At 40.1% G+C, this 18,698-nt stretch overlaps 1 protein-coding gene across 3 annotated transcripts; it reads left to right on the forward strand.

Moving 5' to 3' along the window:
- The first annotated feature begins 730 nt into the window (after positions 1-730).
- On the forward strand, positions 731-14,464 carry LOC123768216 (uncharacterized). 3 transcript variants are annotated; one of them, XM_045758661.2, is made up of 5 exons: positions 731-858; positions 2,503-2,637; positions 5,376-5,758; positions 8,418-8,487; positions 11,767-14,464. In XM_045758661.2, exons 2-5 carry the CDS (start codon positions 2,577-2,579, stop codon positions 12,564-12,566), a joined length of 1,314 nt encoding a protein of 437 aa, XP_045614617.2. In that variant the 5' UTR covers positions 731-858; positions 2,503-2,576; the 3' UTR covers positions 12,567-14,464. The 3 variants fall into 3 exon arrangements, with proteins under 3 accessions (XP_045614617.2, XP_045614634.2, XP_045614626.2); XM_045758678.2 differs by having other exon boundaries at positions 809-882; XM_045758670.2 differs by having other exon boundaries at positions 818-2,081.
- Positions 14,465-18,698: the final 4,234 nt, after the last annotated feature.

Genomic DNA, 18,698 nt, shown 5'->3' on the forward strand with positions numbered 1-18,698 from the left:
ACCACTGTCCACTCAGCCGCAAAGCCTCTCTCCCCCAAGGCTGGGGTTGTGTGTACTCACCTGTTTGGTGAGTACAAGTACACACCTATTTCTGTGTGTCTGAGTTTGCTCATACACAGTTAAGTATAATACGTCAGAACATATATATATATATATATATATATATATATATATATATATATATATATATATATATATATATATATATATATATTTTCTAATGTCGCATTCAGTCGTCAATCTATAGCCTAGATTTGGCTAGCCAAGCAATATATGACGTCATAGAGGTTAGGTGAATCAAACAGTCGACCCCCAAAGTTTTGAGTTACCTAACTTCTACCCCTCCTCAATCCATTTATGCCATGCCATACCAAACAGTTTGCATCCACTTATATGGTTGACGATTATCTCTATATACTGCCTACGTGTGTGTATTAATCTTCTTAAGTTACGCCTATAACGAACTCATTCGTAAACGCAGGCTATTAAGAAACAGTGCGAACAGCACGCTACAATTACCGACACGACATTCTCATACGACGATAAGCCCGGACAGGAAACCAGCTAAGTTTCCAAAGACCACCAAATACCTTTTGTGTACATATACACACGATCCATTACACAAAAGCCTCATATATACCTACAGACGGACATGCTGGGATATATACTTTGCTTGAGAGGGCAACACAACATTTTGGAGAAGGAATATGTTTCGTGTTTAATGATTACAATATGGCAGTATGATTAAATATGACGATAAGGCTTCACAAAACTCTGCCTCAGGATGTGACAGCGGTCGACACCGTGAGGTGACACCAGTGGCATCTTGATGGCCCTCCAGGAGTGGCGGGGTGACAGGTGGGTCCTCTGGTGGTGTGATAGGTGGGTCCTGTGACGTCTGGCCACCACACTTGTGGCCAGACTGTGATATTTGCACCATACTAGTGGCCAGACTGTGATATTTGTCCCACACTTGTGGCCAGACTGTGATATTTGTTCCACACTTGTGGCCAGACTGATATTTGTCCCACACTTGTGGCCAGACTGTGATATTTGTTCCACACTTGTGGCCAGACTGTGATATTTGTCCCACACTTGTGGCCAGACTGTGATATTTGTCCCACACTTGTGGCCAGACTGATATTTGTCCCACACTTGTGGCCAGACTGTGATATTTGTACCACACTTGTGGCCAGACTGTGATATTTGTCCCACACTTGTGGCCAGACTGTGATATTTGTCCCACACTTGTGGCCAGACTGTGATATTTGTTCCACACTTGTGGCCAGACTGTGATATTTGTCCCACACTTGTGGCCAGACTGTGATATTTGTCCCACACTTGTGGCCAGACTGTGATATTTGTTCCACACTTGTGGCCAGACTGTGATATTTGTCCCACACTTGTGGCCAGACTGTGATATTTGTTCCACACTTGTGGCCAGACTGTGATATTTGTTCCACACTTGTGGCCAGACTGTGATATTTGTTCCACACTTGTGGCCAGACTGTGATATTTGCACCATTCTAGTGGCCAGACTGTGATATTTGTTCCACACTTGTGGCCAGACTGTGATATTTGTCCCACACTTGTGGCCAGACTGTGATATTTGTTCCACACTTGTGGCCAGACTGTGATATTTGCACCATTCTAGTGGCCAGACTGTGATATTTGTTCCACACTTGTGGCCAGACTGTGATATTTGTCCCACACTTGTGGCTAGACTGTGATATTTGTACCACACTTGTGGCCAGACTGTGATATTTGTTCCACACTTGTGGCCAGACTGTGATATTTGCACCATTCTAGTGGCCAGACTGTGATATTTGTTCCACACTTGTGGCCAGACTGTGATATTTGTCCCACACTTGTGGCTAGACTGTGATATTTGTACCACACTTGTGGCCAGACTGTGATATTTGTACCACACTTGTGGCCAGACTGTGATATTTGTTCCACACTTGTGGCCAGACTGTGATATTTGCACCATTCTAGTGGCTAGAGACAGAGTGCATATGCACCGAGAAGCCGGATATACCTCTTGGGTATACATCTATGAGAAGCGTGGTAAACCACTCGAAGTAAGTGTCCTTGTGTATACATTATATCCTCTTGATTCACTTGAGGACCAAGGGCAAGATTCACGAAGCAGTTACGCAAGTACTTACGAACGTGTACATCTTTCCTCAATCTTTGATGGCTTTGGTTCCATTTATTAAACAGTTTAAAGGCATGAAAACTTTCCAATCAACGGTTGTTATTGTTATAAACAGCCTCCTGGTGCTTCGGTGCTCATTAACTGTTTAATATTTGTAAACAAAGCCGCCGAAGATTGAGAAAAGATGTACAGGTTCGTAAGTGTTTGCGTAACTTCTTCGTGAATCTATCACCTGAAGTTGTTTGTGCCAGTTTCGATAATTCCAGCCTCACCGAAAGAGGTTTGTATATATATATGTATATATACAAAATATATCCAAACACATGATCATTTTTGTATTGTAGACCTAAAACAAGATTAGAACGGAAGCCAGCTGGAGGAAATATAGGTTGGATAAAATTGCTGGTTCCTGCTCGACATGGCGTTAGTGCTTCTACCACTCATCAGCGCCGCCCTGGTGGCCAGCGTCGCAACTCAGGGTGAGAGACATTTTTCTTTCCTGTATTTTTGTCGTTTTATAATAACGAATATCCAAGTACAGATCAGCATTGGATGATGTTCAACAATCTATACATGACAATATATATATATATATATATATATATATATATATATATATATATATATATATATATATATATACATATATATATATATATATATATATATATATATATGTCGTACCTAGTAGCCAGAACGCACTTCTCTGCCTACTATGCAAGGCCCGATTTGCCTAATAAGCCAAGTTTTCATGAATTAATATATTTTCTTTATTTTTTTTCTTATGAAATGATAAAGCTACCCAATTCATTAGGTATGTGGACAATTTTTTTTTATTGAAGTTAAAATTAACGTAGATATATGACCGAACCTAACCAACCCTACCTAACCTAACCTAACCTATCTTTATAGGTTAGGTTAGGTTGGGTAGCCGAAAAAGTTAGGTTTGGTTAGGTTAGGTAGGTTAGGTAGTCGAAAAACAATTATTTCATGAAAACTTGGCTTATTAGGCAAATCGGGCCTTGCATAGTAGGCTGAGAAGTGAGTTCTGGCTACTAGGTACGACATATATATATATATATATATATATATATATATATATATATATATATATATATATATATATATATATATATATATATGTCGTACCTAGTAGCCAGAACGCACTTCTCAGCCTACTATCCATGGCCCGATTTGCCTAATAAGCCAAGTTTTCATGAATTAATATATTTTCTCTAATTATTTTCTTATGAAATGATAAAGCTACCCATTTCATTATGTATGAGGTCATTTTTTTTTATTTGAGTTAAAATTAACGTAGATATATGACCGAACCTAACCAACCCTACCTAACCTAACCTAACCTATCTTTATAGGTTAGGTTAGGTTAGGTAGCCGAAAAAGGTAGGTTAGGTTAGGTTAGGTAGGTTAGGTAGTCGAAAAACAATTAATTCATGAAAACTTGGCTTATTAGGCAAATCAGGCCTTGCATAGTAGGCTGAAAAGTGAGTTCTGGCTACTAGGTACGACATATATATATATATATATATGGTCACTAAACAGAGTTTTACTATGCTAATATTTAGATGATTGATAAAGATTAAGCCACCCGAGAGGTGGCACGGGCATGAATAGCCCGTGAATGGTGGCCCTTTCGAGCCATTACCAGTATCAATAGATGATACTGGAGATCTGTGGAGGTGCAACTGCACCCTGCGTGACGGGAGATGTCTCCCGTGCGCTGCTAATATTTAAACAGCTTTTGTCTTATATACTCGTATTTGGGTGAGGTGATATGTTACAACAGTTTTGGATGAGGTGAACAAACTTTCAACACGGTTCAATGGGTATAGATGAATGGGAAGAATGGAAGTAACTGCAAAGGGCCTATTGGCCCATATTTCCTCTTGATGCTTCTATATTGGTACGGAGTCTTTAAGTGACTAGAATATAGTTGTGCATTAATTGGCTGTTGATTGCTGGTGTTGACTTCTTGATGTATAGTGCCTCGCAGATGTCAAGCCGCCTGCTATTGCTGTATCTATCGATGATTTCTGTGTTGTTTGTTAAGATTTCTCTGGTGATGGTCTGGTTGTGGGGAGAGATTATATGTTCCTTAATGGAGCCCTGTTCCTTATGCATTGTTAATCGCCTGGAAAGAGATGTTGTTGTCTTGCCTATATACTGAGTTCTTTGGGGCTTACAGTCCCCAAGTGGGTATTTAAAGGCATAGACGACGTTGGTCTCTTTTAATGCGTTCTGCTTTGTGTCTGGAGAGTTTTTCATGAGTAGGTTGGCCGTTTTTTTGGTTTTATAGTAGATCGTCAATTGTATCTTCTGATTTTTGTCTGTAGGGATAACGATCCAATTAACAATATCTTTCAGGACCCTTTCCTCCGTTTTATGAACTGTGGAAAAGAAGTTTTTGTAAAATAGCCTTATAGGGGGTACAGGTGTTGTGTTAGTTGTCTCATATATATATATATATATATATATATATATATATATATATATATATATATATATATATATATATATATATATATATATATATATATATATATATATATATAGTGCGTTTGTATTGAGTAAATGCGTACATATATACCTAAACAAATAAACAAATTTTAATATCGGATGCTGCTAAAGAAATATGTACATCTTGCTCTCTGGAATATATATACCAAAGGAATAGTTGAAATGGGTTAGTACTGGAGGCAACTAATGTCTATGCCTTTAATTCGGCATGCACAAGAAGTTTCTTATATCGTAAGTGTCTAATTACCCAACCCGTCCTCAGGCCAGGCTCGTTAGAGGAGCGGCCGTCTTCCAAGACGCATTCATCAATTGTCACATAGTGTATAATAAAAACAAATTTGTTCTCATATATAAATAATTATTATTATGCAATAAAATTCAGTGTATAGTTAGGTATAGCAGGTGTTTAGGTTCTTTTGGTGATTATTTGTGTTTTTAATACGTGGGTGAAGCATTTATAGAGTTGTCATTCGAGCAGAGGACGTCAGCGATGCACTGTTCGAGAAATGTTCGAATGTCAGCAATTGGAAGTCGTGTTTAAAGCGTTTTTCGTTCATAAACAGGTGTTTGGCGGCGGGATTAACAAGCATTTTGCATTTGTTTATGAAGACAGCTGAATTATCGCACGTCTGCCTATAACTGTGTGAAACAATTGCTGAGTTGCCTTTATTTCCTTCAGGGTGTCCACAAATTCATACAAGTGAGTCGGTGCCCCATTACGTCTCTCTGGAGGAGTCGAACTTCTTCACCCTCTGGTTCAGAGTCAACAGTGATCTTACCATTAACAAACAATGGGTGACCACCTTCAAGTTTGGCTTTGGAGAAGGCAACACCAAATTTACCAACATATACCAACTCGTTTTTGAGAAGGTTAAGAAAAGAAAATATCTTACATGCACTCTCACAAAAACAGCTGGAGGTAAAAAGTACCTGGACGAGCGCTTATCACAGAGCTGGTTCACCAGTGAGGATTGGGTGGGGGTCTCCATGCAGCACTCAAGGTTCACACTCTACCTCAACCACAACGGCACCCAGCTTCACGTCCAACTCAAGGACCAACAGGTTAGATACATTTGGTATTCAAAACATTTTATACACTATATATATTTAGCTTCTAGCAGTATGGGTTCGAGTCACTTCTGGGGGGTGAGTTTTCAGTTGCATATTGCATATATGCCTGGAGACCGTTCAGGCTTGTTTGCTCTCGCGCGCTCTCTCTCTCTCTCTCTCTCTCTCTCTCTCTCTCTCTCTCTCTCTCTCTCTCTCTCTCTCTCTCTCTCTCTCTCTCTCTCTCTCTCTCTCTCTCTCTCTCTCTCTCTCTCTCTCTCTCTCTCTCTCTCTCTCTCTCTCTCTCTCTCTCTCTCTCTCTCTCTCTCTCTCTCTCTCTCTCTCTCTCTCTCTCTCTCTCTCTCTCTCTCTCTCTCTCTCTCTCTCTCTCTCTCTCTCTCTCTCTCTCTCTCTCTCTCTCTCTCTCTCTCTCTCTCTCTCTCTCTCTCTCTCTCTCTCTCTCTCTCTCTCTCTCTCTCTCTCTCTCTCTCTCTCTCTCTCTCTCTCTCTCTCTCTCTCTCTCTCTCTCTCTCTCTCTCTCTCTCTCTCTCTCTCTCTCTCTCTCTCTCTCTCTCTCTCTCTCTCTCTCTCTCTCTCTCTCTCTCTCTCTCTCTCTCCATATATATATATATATATATATATATATATATATATATATATATATATATATATATATATATATATATAATATATATATATATACCAGACCTGAGTTAAGGGTCGGTAACCTTGGGGAATACAAGTCGCAGTTTATATAAGACAGTTCACCAGTGGGTTTTAAAAACCTAGCTAACCTAAACTTAACCTTAGGTAATACATCCAAACCTAACAATATACGGGTCTGATAATCGGAAAACGATTGACTCGTCATATGTGCCCCTGGGAGCACACTCATCCTGGGGGGAGGTGTCTAGCAGCACACAAATAACTGTTTGTGCGTTGTCCACTAATTGGAGATCGAAGTCACCTGCCTTCCTGCTGATGGGATCCGGGAATCAATGTTCCCGCGGCCCGGTCTATGACTAGGCCTACTGGTTGACAGGTAAAGCAAGCTATTGGAGGCCGCCGTGATCATCAGGAATTCTTTGGAGGTGTTTAATAAGTTATCTTTTAAACCCCACGAGAGGCCGGCTAGTTTTGCCCCCTATGTTTAGAGGAGATTGTTGAAAAGTATTGAGCCTTTAATGTTGATAAAATTGTGTCTCAGCATATTTATTGCACCTGCGATTTTCATTGGGGCTAATTTGCACTTCCTGCCTACACGTCTCTACGACTTTATTTCCACGTGCAGATAAGGGACCAGTACACACAGAAATCACAATAGCGTGACACATCAAATGAGGTTTCAACTCTTTTGACCATGTCGTAGCTCAGTCGATTAAGGCAGCGTCTGGGATGCTCTCGGACACAGGTTCGAATCCTCGTCACGGCCCTTGTGGATTTGTTCATGGGACTAGTCCTTCAGATATTTTCCAAGTGTAAGTTATTACGCATTTCTAGAAACTGCATGTTTTTGACATTTTAAAGATTCTCAATAATTTAGATGTTTTCTTCAACGGATTCAGACAGTAAAGATCTCTGATTCACTTAGTACACAGGTGCACCAATACGTCGATATACCTGTGTTGCAAAGGTACAGTTTGTTTGCAACATTTTGACGTTTCTAAGTAGACATTCTGGAGACTTTCTCTGTCCTCTGCAAAAATATTTGTCAGAATTTCAATTTTCTATAAGAAGATTGAAGACGATTGAAAGTCGTATTTTTTCTGTTGCATTCGCTTTGAGTTATTCTTCTATGTGTTGAGATACACTTTGAGTTATTCTTCTATGTTTTGAGATACACCTTGAGTTATTCTTCTATGTCTTGAGATACACTTTGAGATCATGAACTGTGCGTACTTTCTATATCACGCTATTATCCCGCAATATTTAATGTTCAACACAGAGCTCGGGGATTACAAAAATCTCTCGCCCCAGACAAAGCCGACACTCCTAATATTTTCTCCCCTAATAGTTGTTCCTCTTATGCTTTATGGTTATCGAATTTTGGCAAAGAAATTCCTTCAGGCAAGGACTAATGATTCTTAGTCTGGTGGAGAGCTCTAGAGACTAGCGAACCAAGGTCCAGATTCACGAAGCAGTTACGCAAGTACTTACGAACGTGTACATCTTTCCTCAATCTTTGACGGCTTTGGTTACATTTTGTACATCTTTCCTCAATCTTTGACGGCTTTGGTTACATTTATTAAACAGTTTACAAGCATGAAACCTTCCCAATCAACTGTTGTTATTGTTATAAGCAGCCTCCTGGTGCTTCGGAGTTCATTAACTGTTTAATAATTGCAAAGAAAGCCGCCAAAGTTTGAGAAAAGATGTATAGGTTTGTAAGTGCTTGCGTAACTGCTTCGTGAATTCCCTGGGCCTTCCAGAACCGACGAAGTCCTCCTTAACGTGTGTAACTTTCGAAATATTACTATTTTAGTGCAAATAAACCATTGAACGAATTTTAAGTTTTCATATACTCAAAGAATTAACAAATAATTTTCATGTTTTTTAAGAATGTAAATCATGTAAATCAAGCAAAGGTAAATTTTGCTTTCGTTATTTTGCAACTCTAACGTAAATGAAGTTCAAGTTCCGATTTTCATTGACTCATCAAAACCTTTATTTTCAGTTGGAAAATGTAAAGACTGTCGAAGTTAAAGCAGATTTAGACATCGGGGAGAACTGCCATATTCCTGAAGGTAAGACCAGGACTCTTGGAAGTAAGTGACTAGGACTCTTGAAGGTGAGACTAGGACTTGGAAGTAAGTGACTAGGACTCTTGAAAGTAAGTGACTAGGACTCTTGAAGGTGAGACTAGGACTTGGAAGTAAGTGACTAGGACTCTTGAAGGTGAGACTAGGACTTGGAAGTAAGTGACTAGGACTCTTGAAGGTGAGACTAGGACTTGGAAGTAAGTGACTAGGACTCTTGAAGGTGAGACTAGGACTTGGAAGTAAGTGACTAGGACTCTTGAAGGTGAGACTAGGACTTGGAAGTAAGTGACTAGGACTCTTGAAGGTGAGACTAGGACTTGGAAGTAAGTGACTAGGACTCTTGAAGGTGAGACTAGGACTTGGAAGTAAGTGACTAGGACTCTTGAAGGTGAGACTAGGACTTGGAAGTAAGTGACTAGGACTCTTGAAGGTGAGACTAGGACTTGGAAGTAAGTGACTAGGACTCTTGAAGGTGAGACTAGGACTTGGAAGTAAGTGACTAGGACTCTTGAAGGTGAGACTAGGACTTGGAAGTAAGTGACTAGGACTCTTGAAGGTGAGACTAGGACTTGGAAGTAAGTGACTAGGACTCTTGAAGGTGAGACTAGGACTTGGAAGTAAGTGACTAGGACTCTTGAAGGTGAGACTAGGTCTTGGAAGTAAGTGACTAGGACTCTTGAAGGTGAGACTAGGACTTGGAAGTAAGTGACTAGGACTCTTGAAGGTGAGACTAAGACTTGGAAGTAAGTGACTAGGACTTGGAAGTAAGTGACTAGGACTCTTGAAGGTGAGACTAGGACTTGGAAGTGACTAGGACTCCAGCCTGTCACAGCTATGGGCAGCGTGACGTCCATTCGGGCTTGCTAAACAAGTCATGTCTTAAGGATCTTTAGAACATAAAGTTTTTGTTAATTTTTCCTACTAATTTTGTTGTTGATATGAGTTTATTGTAAGGTTAAGCCGACCAGCTTCGTGCGGGGAATGACAGTTTCGTGCGCGAGTGACAGCCTTCCGTAGGCTTGACAGCTTCGTTATTTCCTCTAAGTGGTATCATCCTTACTATCTCATGCTTAGCACGCAAAAATTAAATTTTCTACGCTTGTGTTATTGCGTGTCCTTCCGTCGTGGCGGTGCCAGAGCAGAAGGAAAACCAAATGGTAAGCTGAGTACTGTCGTTTGATTAAGGCGCCACGACGGCAGTCGGGCCGGATGTGGCATGGAGTTGAAGGAGAAATATGCTAAGTCTTGCGGTTAAATACACGTTGCCTGTCAGCGGAAACGAGCGCACCTTGCGGTGAATAAACACTCTGATAGGCAGATGTTTGGGAAGCCCCAAGTGCATGCCAGCCTTGCCTCTCTTAGGGAGGCAAGGCTGGCATGCACCCCCCCATACAGAGAACGCAAAGTAGAGGCAGTGGGGCTGTTGTTGTTATAGATTCAGCTACTCGGATCAAGTTCCAAGTAGCACGGGCTATGGTGAGCCCGTAACTTACCTGGCACAGGAGCGGGGCAAGAAGCACGGGCTATGGTTAGCCTCGTGGACGGGAGATGTCTCCCCGGCAGTGGGGCGTCTCGATTGATTGATGAAGATTAAGCCACCCAAGAGGTGGCACAGGCATGAATACCCCGTAATGGGGCGTTTCCTCTTGGTATAGTGTTTTTAGCACCGGGTCAGGTGCTACACACGCTCCCCGGCGTAATGCGTTCGTTTGATGAATTCAAGTCCAAGCATCGGCTCATCTAACATTTCGTGTGGCTTCTACAAACCATACAGCTACACCCTGATGGCTTGTAGCTGTGTTAATAAGGGCTAAATTTTACTATTTTACTTTGCCTAAAGAAGTTTATGCTTCTCTCGTCAGTGTTAATTTTGAGTCCCGTTCTGAGGTCGAATACCAGAGCCAGGATTTCATCAAGCATTTACACAGTCCATTACGAAACCTATACATCTTAATGCAATCATGCTGGCTTTATTTTTATTTATTAAACAGTTTACGAGCTCGGAAACTTCACAACCCAAGGTGGTGCAGGCGATGAGTCACAATAACGTGGCTGAAGTATGTTGACCAGACCACACACTAGAAGGTGAAGGGAAGACGACGTTTCGGTCCGTCCTGGACCATTCTCAAGTCGTTTGTGACTTGAGAATGGTCCAGGACGGACCGAAACGTCGTCGTCCCTTCACCTTCTAGTGTGTGGTCTGGTCAATACCCAAGGTGGTGGCTGTTATAAAAAAAAAATTGTAGTGCTTCAGTGTTCATAAAATGTATATTAAATGTTAACATAACCGCCATGATTAAGGGAAGATGTACAGGCTTCGTAAGCAGTTGAGTAACTGCTTGAGGAACCCTGGTTCTTTATTCTACTTACATTCGTGTCTTGAGATGATTGATATGAAGCTTTAGGCGATCTCGGGTTCTCTTGCGAGTGCGTAATGTTTGCCACTAATGTTTATTGGTGATTATTTTCCATTCGCTTTCAAAGTTGCTGAGGAATAGTACGGAGTATTTGTGTGCCGTCCGGATACGTGCTGTGTTCTCCATGTTAGGGGCAGGTAGGCATTGTATATTCCGGAAAATTCTGTTATTTTGCAGCATTTAATGCTAGTACAGATGCGTCTCGTGTCTCTTGCGTCCTAGTAATCTTTTCTTGAAAGCCTTGCACTAATATATATATATATATATATATATATATATGTCGTACCTAGTAGCCAGAACGCACTTCTGAGCCTACTATGCAAGGCCCGATTTGCCTAATAAGCCAAGTTTTCATGAATTAATGTTTCTTCGGCTACCTAACCTACCTAACCTAACCTAACCTAACTTTTTCGGCTACCTAACCTAACCTAACCTATAAAGATAGGTTAGGTTAGGTTAGGTAGGGTTGGTTAGGTTCGGTCATATATCTACGTTAATTTTAACTCCAATAAATAAAAATTGACCTCATACATAATGAAATGGGTAGCTTTATCATTTCATAAGAAAAAAATTATACAAAATATATTAATTCAGGAAAACTTTGCTTATTAGGCAAATCGGGCCTTGCATAGTAGGCTCAGAAGTGCGTTCTGGCTACTAGGTACGACATATATATATATATATATATATATATATACGTATATATATATATATATGAATATATATATAATGCTTCTTGCAGTGTGACTGTTGTGTTAGACTGATGTGCTTCTTACGCTTTAAGACTAGAAGGGATTCATACAATGAATGGTTTAAAAATAAATATGGTTCTCTGTTTTACCCCCAGAGCACAGTACAACAGCTGCTAGCACCACATCTACCACTACCACCACATCTACCACAACCACCACAACTACAACTCAACCCACTACCGTAGCTACCACAACAGAGCCCACACCAACTGAACCATATGCGGCCTCCACCACCGCGACGCATTTCGAAACTACGTTATGGATGGTTACAGACTTAACTGGAGATAAGGGGAATGCATCCACCAGCCCCGTTACGGACAAAGGCGCCCAAGAATGTCACAAGATTCCCTTGTGGGTGTGGGTGTGTGTGGGGTTGATGGCCAGCTTCTTCGTCTTCTTTATCATTCTCTTAATTTACACCATCATCCTCTGTCGTCGAAACTGGTCCCTGCAGGCGGCCGTAGCCAGACAAAGCCAGCACCTTCGTGGCCGAATACCACCACCTGGTGGCTACGGCGAAGAGGCCAGAGACATGCACTACTACGGGATGAGGAACCAGAACCTGATGATTGGAGGAACAACGCCAAGGATTCGAACTCCATCTCCTCGACAGCCTTCCCAACGCTTCGACTCCAACGCCAAAACTTTGTCATGCACTCGTTCCCTCTCACACCCTGGGCCTTCCTACTTAGCTCCTACCATCAACTTCCCAGCGGCGCCCAGGGAAGAACCACCTCCCGAGTTTCTTGAAGAGATGGACCTCACTTGTACCTGTGACTCTGAGGAGCACGAAATGGATCCACTGACTGGAAAGATGTATAACATCTCGGAAAATAACTTGGCTGATGATGAAAGAAGTACCAGCAGCTACAACAGGAGTACCAAGAGGATATAGGAGATAAATTGTAAATTATAAATAGTTTATAGATGAGGAGTTGTTTGTAGAGTTTGGCTAATCTCTTCTACTCCGAGGAAATGGGTTTGTTTTATGAAGTTGTGTGTAAATTTTTGGGTATTTTTTCCCGAACTGTGACACGATGACAACTATTGTTATGCTGTCAGGGTTGTCTTGTTACAACGGTGAGATGTTTACAATAGTGTTCGTTTTGCACAATGTATTAGACGAGAACTGAATCATGCATCAATTGAGCTACAGTTAACCACGACAAGTCCACAATGGGCTCACCATAACCCGTGCTACTTGGAACATTTGTTCCCAGTAGCTGAATCTAAAACATCAATAACAACAACAGATTGTGTTTGCAATGTTGTGGGTTGGTTGCAACGTTCTGCCCATCTACTGGTCCTTCACAGTCTCCAGTTGAAAGTGTTATGTCATGAACATCAGTTAACATAACCAACAATTAAGACGAATTCACAAGAAACATGGATGTTGTTATACCCGGCCACTCGTTAAGTTACTCATCTGAAGACAGTTATTATCAGTAGTCTGGGGCCAGATTCACGAAGCAGTTACGCAAGCACTTGCGAACCTGTACATCTTTTTTCAATCTTTGGCGGCTTTGTTTACAATTATTAAACAGTTAATGAGCTCCGAAGCACCAGGAGGCTGTTTATAACAATAACAACAGTTGATTGGGAAGTTTTCATGCTTGTAAACTGTTTAATAAATGTAACCAAAGCCGTCAAAGATTGAGGAAAGTTGTACACGTTCGTAAGTACTTGCGTAACTGCTTCGTGAGTCTGGCCCCTGGTTCTTAGCACTTTGGCGAGTCACGAACTTAATTTTTATTGTCTGAAAAGCTCTTCTGTTGGCACGTTAATTAATGTTTTATGTTATGTTTATTTTTAAGTGATTTTTAACTTGAAGACTTTATAGAAGAATGTTGTGGTAACGTGAACTGGTTGTTAATTCATGCAGTTAGTGTTGTAGATACAATAAGTGTTGTACAATGTTGTAAATAGAGAAAGTAATTGTAATTAATAATTAAGTAATAGTAAGTAATATGACTTTTCATGTGTTTGCCATTGGGACAATTTCTTGTATATTTGTTGTTACCGGAGTTAAGGCTTTTGTTACTTAATGAAAACATGAATAGAAGTTGAAAGTATGTGTGGCACACTTGAACGTGCACTCACACTCACTACAGCATGGTTACGCTAATAGTCCCGTATCTCATCCTGGAATGCAGATGAGAAGTCACAATAACGTGACTGAAATATGTTGACCAGACCACACACTAGAAAGTGAAGAGACGACGACGTTTCGGTCCGTCCTGGACCATTCTCAAGTCGATTGTAAATACAATGATGTAAATACTTCGACGTTGACATCCTGGAATGTTATGATATTCAGTATGATGTTGACTTTGATAATGACATGCTTTCAATATTATGAGAAATTTAGCTTTCCCAGTGTACCTGGGAGTTGTGTAAGTACCTCCATAAAATATCCGGTGAATGTGATTCCTTTGGTTCATCTGATGTCTTTCTGCTCTCGGACTGACATCCTAAATGATACCGTGAATATTTAGAATAATTTGAAACATAGATGGCCCTATATAGTCATCCGGGCTTGGCGCATTCTTTTGATTAATACGTGAAATTGAAGAAGTCCATAAAGCTGGTGAGCAGGGGGATGGAAGGGGTTGGATATAGGAAATCTTGAAGTAAGATTGAGAGATAAGGTAGAGAAGAGGAAATACAAGTTAGTGGCCTTTGGCACTTTGGCTTTGTGGGTGATTCTGATGCTGTGATAAGTTCACCTTTTGTGAATTAGAAATAATGAACTGCAAATGTTAAAAAATATAATGCATTAAAACTCTGAAAATTATATAATGTATGAAGTCAGTATTCCCTGTGCTATACAATGATTATTTATGAGTTAAATAATTGGGGTTAAAACTAATGTGTTACAAGAACAGTGATGGAGCTGAGTAAATCTTACTGGGGGAATTATTTAATGGAATAAAATGAAATACCAAAGGGGGAAAGAAATGCTCGATTCCGAAGCTCGTCGTTAATGTATCAATGGAAATTAAATGCGATGAGCAAAGCTGAAGTTATAAATGGTTAAAGTAGACCTATTAAGTCCAGGCATTGAGGGACAATTCACCATACTCTGGCAGCTTCTTAGATGTGTCGCTGTTAACAACTGTTTGTGGTAAACAATTATCATATTTACTAAGACGTTGACATCTAAAAATGTGTGTTTTATTTTTTTTAAGGATTCTCGTTTAACAAGTGACTTAATGTTTCAACCTCGTTACTGTGAGTAACTTTTCTAGTTTTTTTCCGAGGATACTGGTGGTAGTTCTTCTCGTAGTCGTGCTGTTAGGTGGTAGGTGGTGCTGGTAGTTCTCGTGGGTGCTGCTGCTGGTAGTTCTCAAGGTTTAGTCATTTATTATGCACCCCATACCCTTCCCGTTATTACTCACATATATAAATATATATATGCATATACATGTATATGTTGTACCTTAATATCCAAAACCGTGCTACTTGGCCTAGTATGCAAGGCCTGATTTGCCTAACCGGCAGTGATTCCAAGAGAATAAATTAACTAAAATATATATATATATATATATATATATATATATATATATATATATATATATATATATATATATATATATGTCGTACCTAATAGCCAGAACGCACTTCTCAGCCTACTATTCAAGGCCCGATTTGCCTAATAAGCCAAGTTTTCATGAATTAATGTTTTTTCGTCTACCTAACCTACCTAACCTAACCTAACCTAGCTTTTTTTGGCTACCTAACCTAACCTTACCTATAAATATAGGTTAGGTTAGGTTAGGTAGGGTTGGTTAGGTTCGGTCATATATCTACGTTAATTTTAACTCCAATAAAAAAAAATTGACCTCATACATAGAGAAAAGGGTTGCTTTATCATTTCATAAGAAAAAAATTATAGTAAATATAATAATTCAGGAAAACTTGGCTTATTAGGCAAATCGGGCCTTGAATAGTAGGCTGAGAAGTGAGTTCTGGCTACTAGGTACGACATATATATATATATATATATATATATATATATATATATATATATATATATATATATATATATATATATATATATATATATATATATATATATATATACATACACATATACAACATGTATGTTATATACACATACACATGTTATATATATATACACAAATGCATATATCAATAGTCTTTATATCATAAGTGATTCAAGAAGAGGCTCACAACAGTAACTATTCAAGGCACTTTACATCTATGGTGAGTCACACAGTTACTAGTCTTGCTGAACACCCACCCAACTGGGCGGCAGCTTTACAGTCATGTGCATGCTGCACCTACAATAAGTAAACTTTGGATACTTGGCTAAGATTAAATCTAAGATACTTAGATGGCTAAGTACTTACAAATTTCTTGGACACCTTGATAGTATTATCTCTGAATTCAACGATTGTTTTTACATTTCATTATATAATGACGCAAAGTATGCGAATAGTTCTGCTGAGAGAGTTTACATTTAGTCAAGTCTACATCAGCAGCTGGTGCAAACTCCCAGAGGTACTTGTAGCTGAGCCTTAGCCTAGTAGTGGTAACATTTAGAAGTAGTTCTTGTAGCTGGTACTGGTCGTTCTTCTCATAGCTTGTGCTAGTAGTTCTTTTCGTAGCTGTTGGTAGTTCTTTTCGAAGCTGGTGTTAGTAGTTCTTCTCATGGCTGGTGTTGGTAGTTCTTCTCGTAGCTGGTAGTGGTAGTTCCTCTCGTAGCTGGTACTGGTAGTTCCCCCTCGTACTTGGTACTGGTAGTTCTCGTGGGTGATGCTTTATTAAAGGAAGTCAAACTTTGCCTCGTGGAATACACTCAGGTAATTGGCTTCTTGATGTTGTTTGAACTTTCACGGTTGGAGAGTATGCTAAGTTAGGGAAAGTTAGTCGGTGATGAACTATTGTTGGATGGTGGTGACTGCCTTCAGTACGCTCCTCTTCAGCCTGGAAACCAAGTTGGCAAGTTTCTTCAAAGTTTCTGATTTCCCAAATGATGATTATTAACTACGTATCTCTTGCACACATAAATCTTATGAAGACTGTTGTTGTTGTGTTATTTTCAACTTAATTACTTGAAATTTCTGTTGTTTGAATTATCATATTATCAAATGATTAGTTATTTTAATTTTGTTGTTTATAAAACAATGGAATTAGTTTTGTTCGTAAATGATGTTAGTAACGGTTATATTGTTTTGTAAATACTTTATTCATAACACACACACACACACACACACACACACACACACACACACACACACACACACACACACACACACACACACACACACACACATACACACACACACACACATTGGCGTGCTGAAAGAGCAGAGCTCAACCCCCGCAAGCACAACTAGGTGAATATACACACCCACACACTCATTAACCAATCAAGGCTTCAGTTCTCTCGTGGTAATTACGAACCCATCAAGGAGTCTCCTCCATACTCACTGAACCTTTCATGTTGAATCACTGAAGACGAATACTCAAAAAGCAGAATTCAAGAAGTTCAAATGGCGTCCGTAAACCAGATAATCCTCTCATTCCCCCTAACAAAAAGATTCCATTTGATGGTTTTTAAGGTAAGCACCCCAGCGTGGAGTAGCGTTTACCTGTGAGGTAAAGCGATTTTTAGGGAAACTTTACAAAGAGATGTTGTGATTGAGAGAGAAATGTTGGAGAAGCGCTGAAGGAAGCGTTTAGAGAGACTGTACACTTCAAGATGTTTGATATGGATGGATTTATGGGGAAAGAAAGAGAGATGTGTGAGAAAGGTTTTGGGTGTTCTTCGTAAGCTGCACTGGGAGATAAGTCTGGGAGACGCCTTGAAAGAAAAATCAAAGAAAAGGAACAATTGTAATATGTTAATTGGGTCACCTGGTTATTTACTGAGACATTTGACTTGATTTACAAGTTTACAAGTTTTGGTTTGGTGTTGGACTTGACGGTGAGGTTGGCCTCACCTCAGCCGTCAAGTTGACAGCCGTCAACCTCAGCCGTCAAGTTGACAGCCGGTTGACAGCCGTCAACCTCAGGAGGGTTACAACGGCCACCACACTTCCTTACTAACCAAAAAAGCAGATATTATCTAGTCTTATACTTAACTCATATACTTTTATACGTACTGTTTAATACTAAGTGAAAATAAGTACAATTCCTGACTGTTATGAATAGTACATAATTGGACTTATTTGTGCTGTTACATTTACCTCCCCATTTTTGGAGGACGGGCTGAGTTATAGTGGCTGTGAGGAGTGACTTCCTCAAGACAAAGTTAGTTAATTAAACCCCTGAAGAACGTTTGCTACAGTGGGCCTCCCACTCTTGATATCAATGCCCATAACATCTGTATATTGTATTGTAGATTGTTATCTTGAGATGATTTCAGGGCTTTAGTGTCCCCGCGGCCCGGTCCTCGACCAGGCCTCCACCCCAAGGAAGCAGCCCGTGACAGCTGACTAACACCCAGGTACCTATTTTACTGCTAGGTAACAGGGGCATGGGGTGAAAGAAACTCTGCCCATTGTTTCTCGCCGGCGCCCGGGATCGAACCCGGGACCACAGGATCACAAGTCCAGCGTGCTGTCTGCTCGGCTCCCTTTTTATTTTTTTTATTTTGAACGGTTAATACATTTTATATATATACATTTGTATACACGTATTAAAAAATAATCCAATAAATCACCTGTCCTCACACTTTATCCACCGAATTGGATAAAGTGTGAGGACAGGTGATTTATTGTCCTGTCCTCACACTTTATCCACCACTTTATTGACGCTCCTGGGACTAATGAGAATCATCCTGGATATCAGAGGTTGGTTATCGTTCTCCGTACTATACTGAACGCTCGTTACACGCTAAAACAAATCGCTGCGTCGTTATCCGTTGCTTGTAACGTCGTTAACACAACTCCAAAGTTTATGAAAAATAAATAAAAAATATATTTTTTTTTGTATGAAAAATGGTGGACACAAATGCTATGGGAGGTATATTCAGCGTCAGGGCCACCAACATACAGCA

Source organism: Procambarus clarkii, chromosome 86 (genome assembly GCF_040958095.1).
Source record: "Procambarus clarkii isolate CNS0578487 chromosome 86, FALCON_Pclarkii_2.0, whole genome shotgun sequence".
NCBI lineage: Eukaryota > Metazoa > Arthropoda > Malacostraca > Decapoda > Cambaridae > Procambarus > Procambarus clarkii.

Excerpts from the sequence above, each read along its gene's own strand:
- LOC123768216 (XM_045758661.2), top strand. The coding sequence starts at position 2,577 with ATGGCGTTAGTGCTTCTACCACTCATCAGCGCCGCCCTGGTGGCCAGC. Across the intron at positions 2,638-5,375 it reads GGCCAGCGTCGCAACTCAGG|GGTGTCCACAAATTCATACA; the intron begins GTGAGAGACATT and ends TATTTCCTTCAG. Across the intron at positions 5,759-8,417 it reads TCCAACTCAAGGACCAACAG|TTGGAAAATGTAAAGACTGT; the intron begins GTTAGATACATT and ends CTTTATTTTCAG.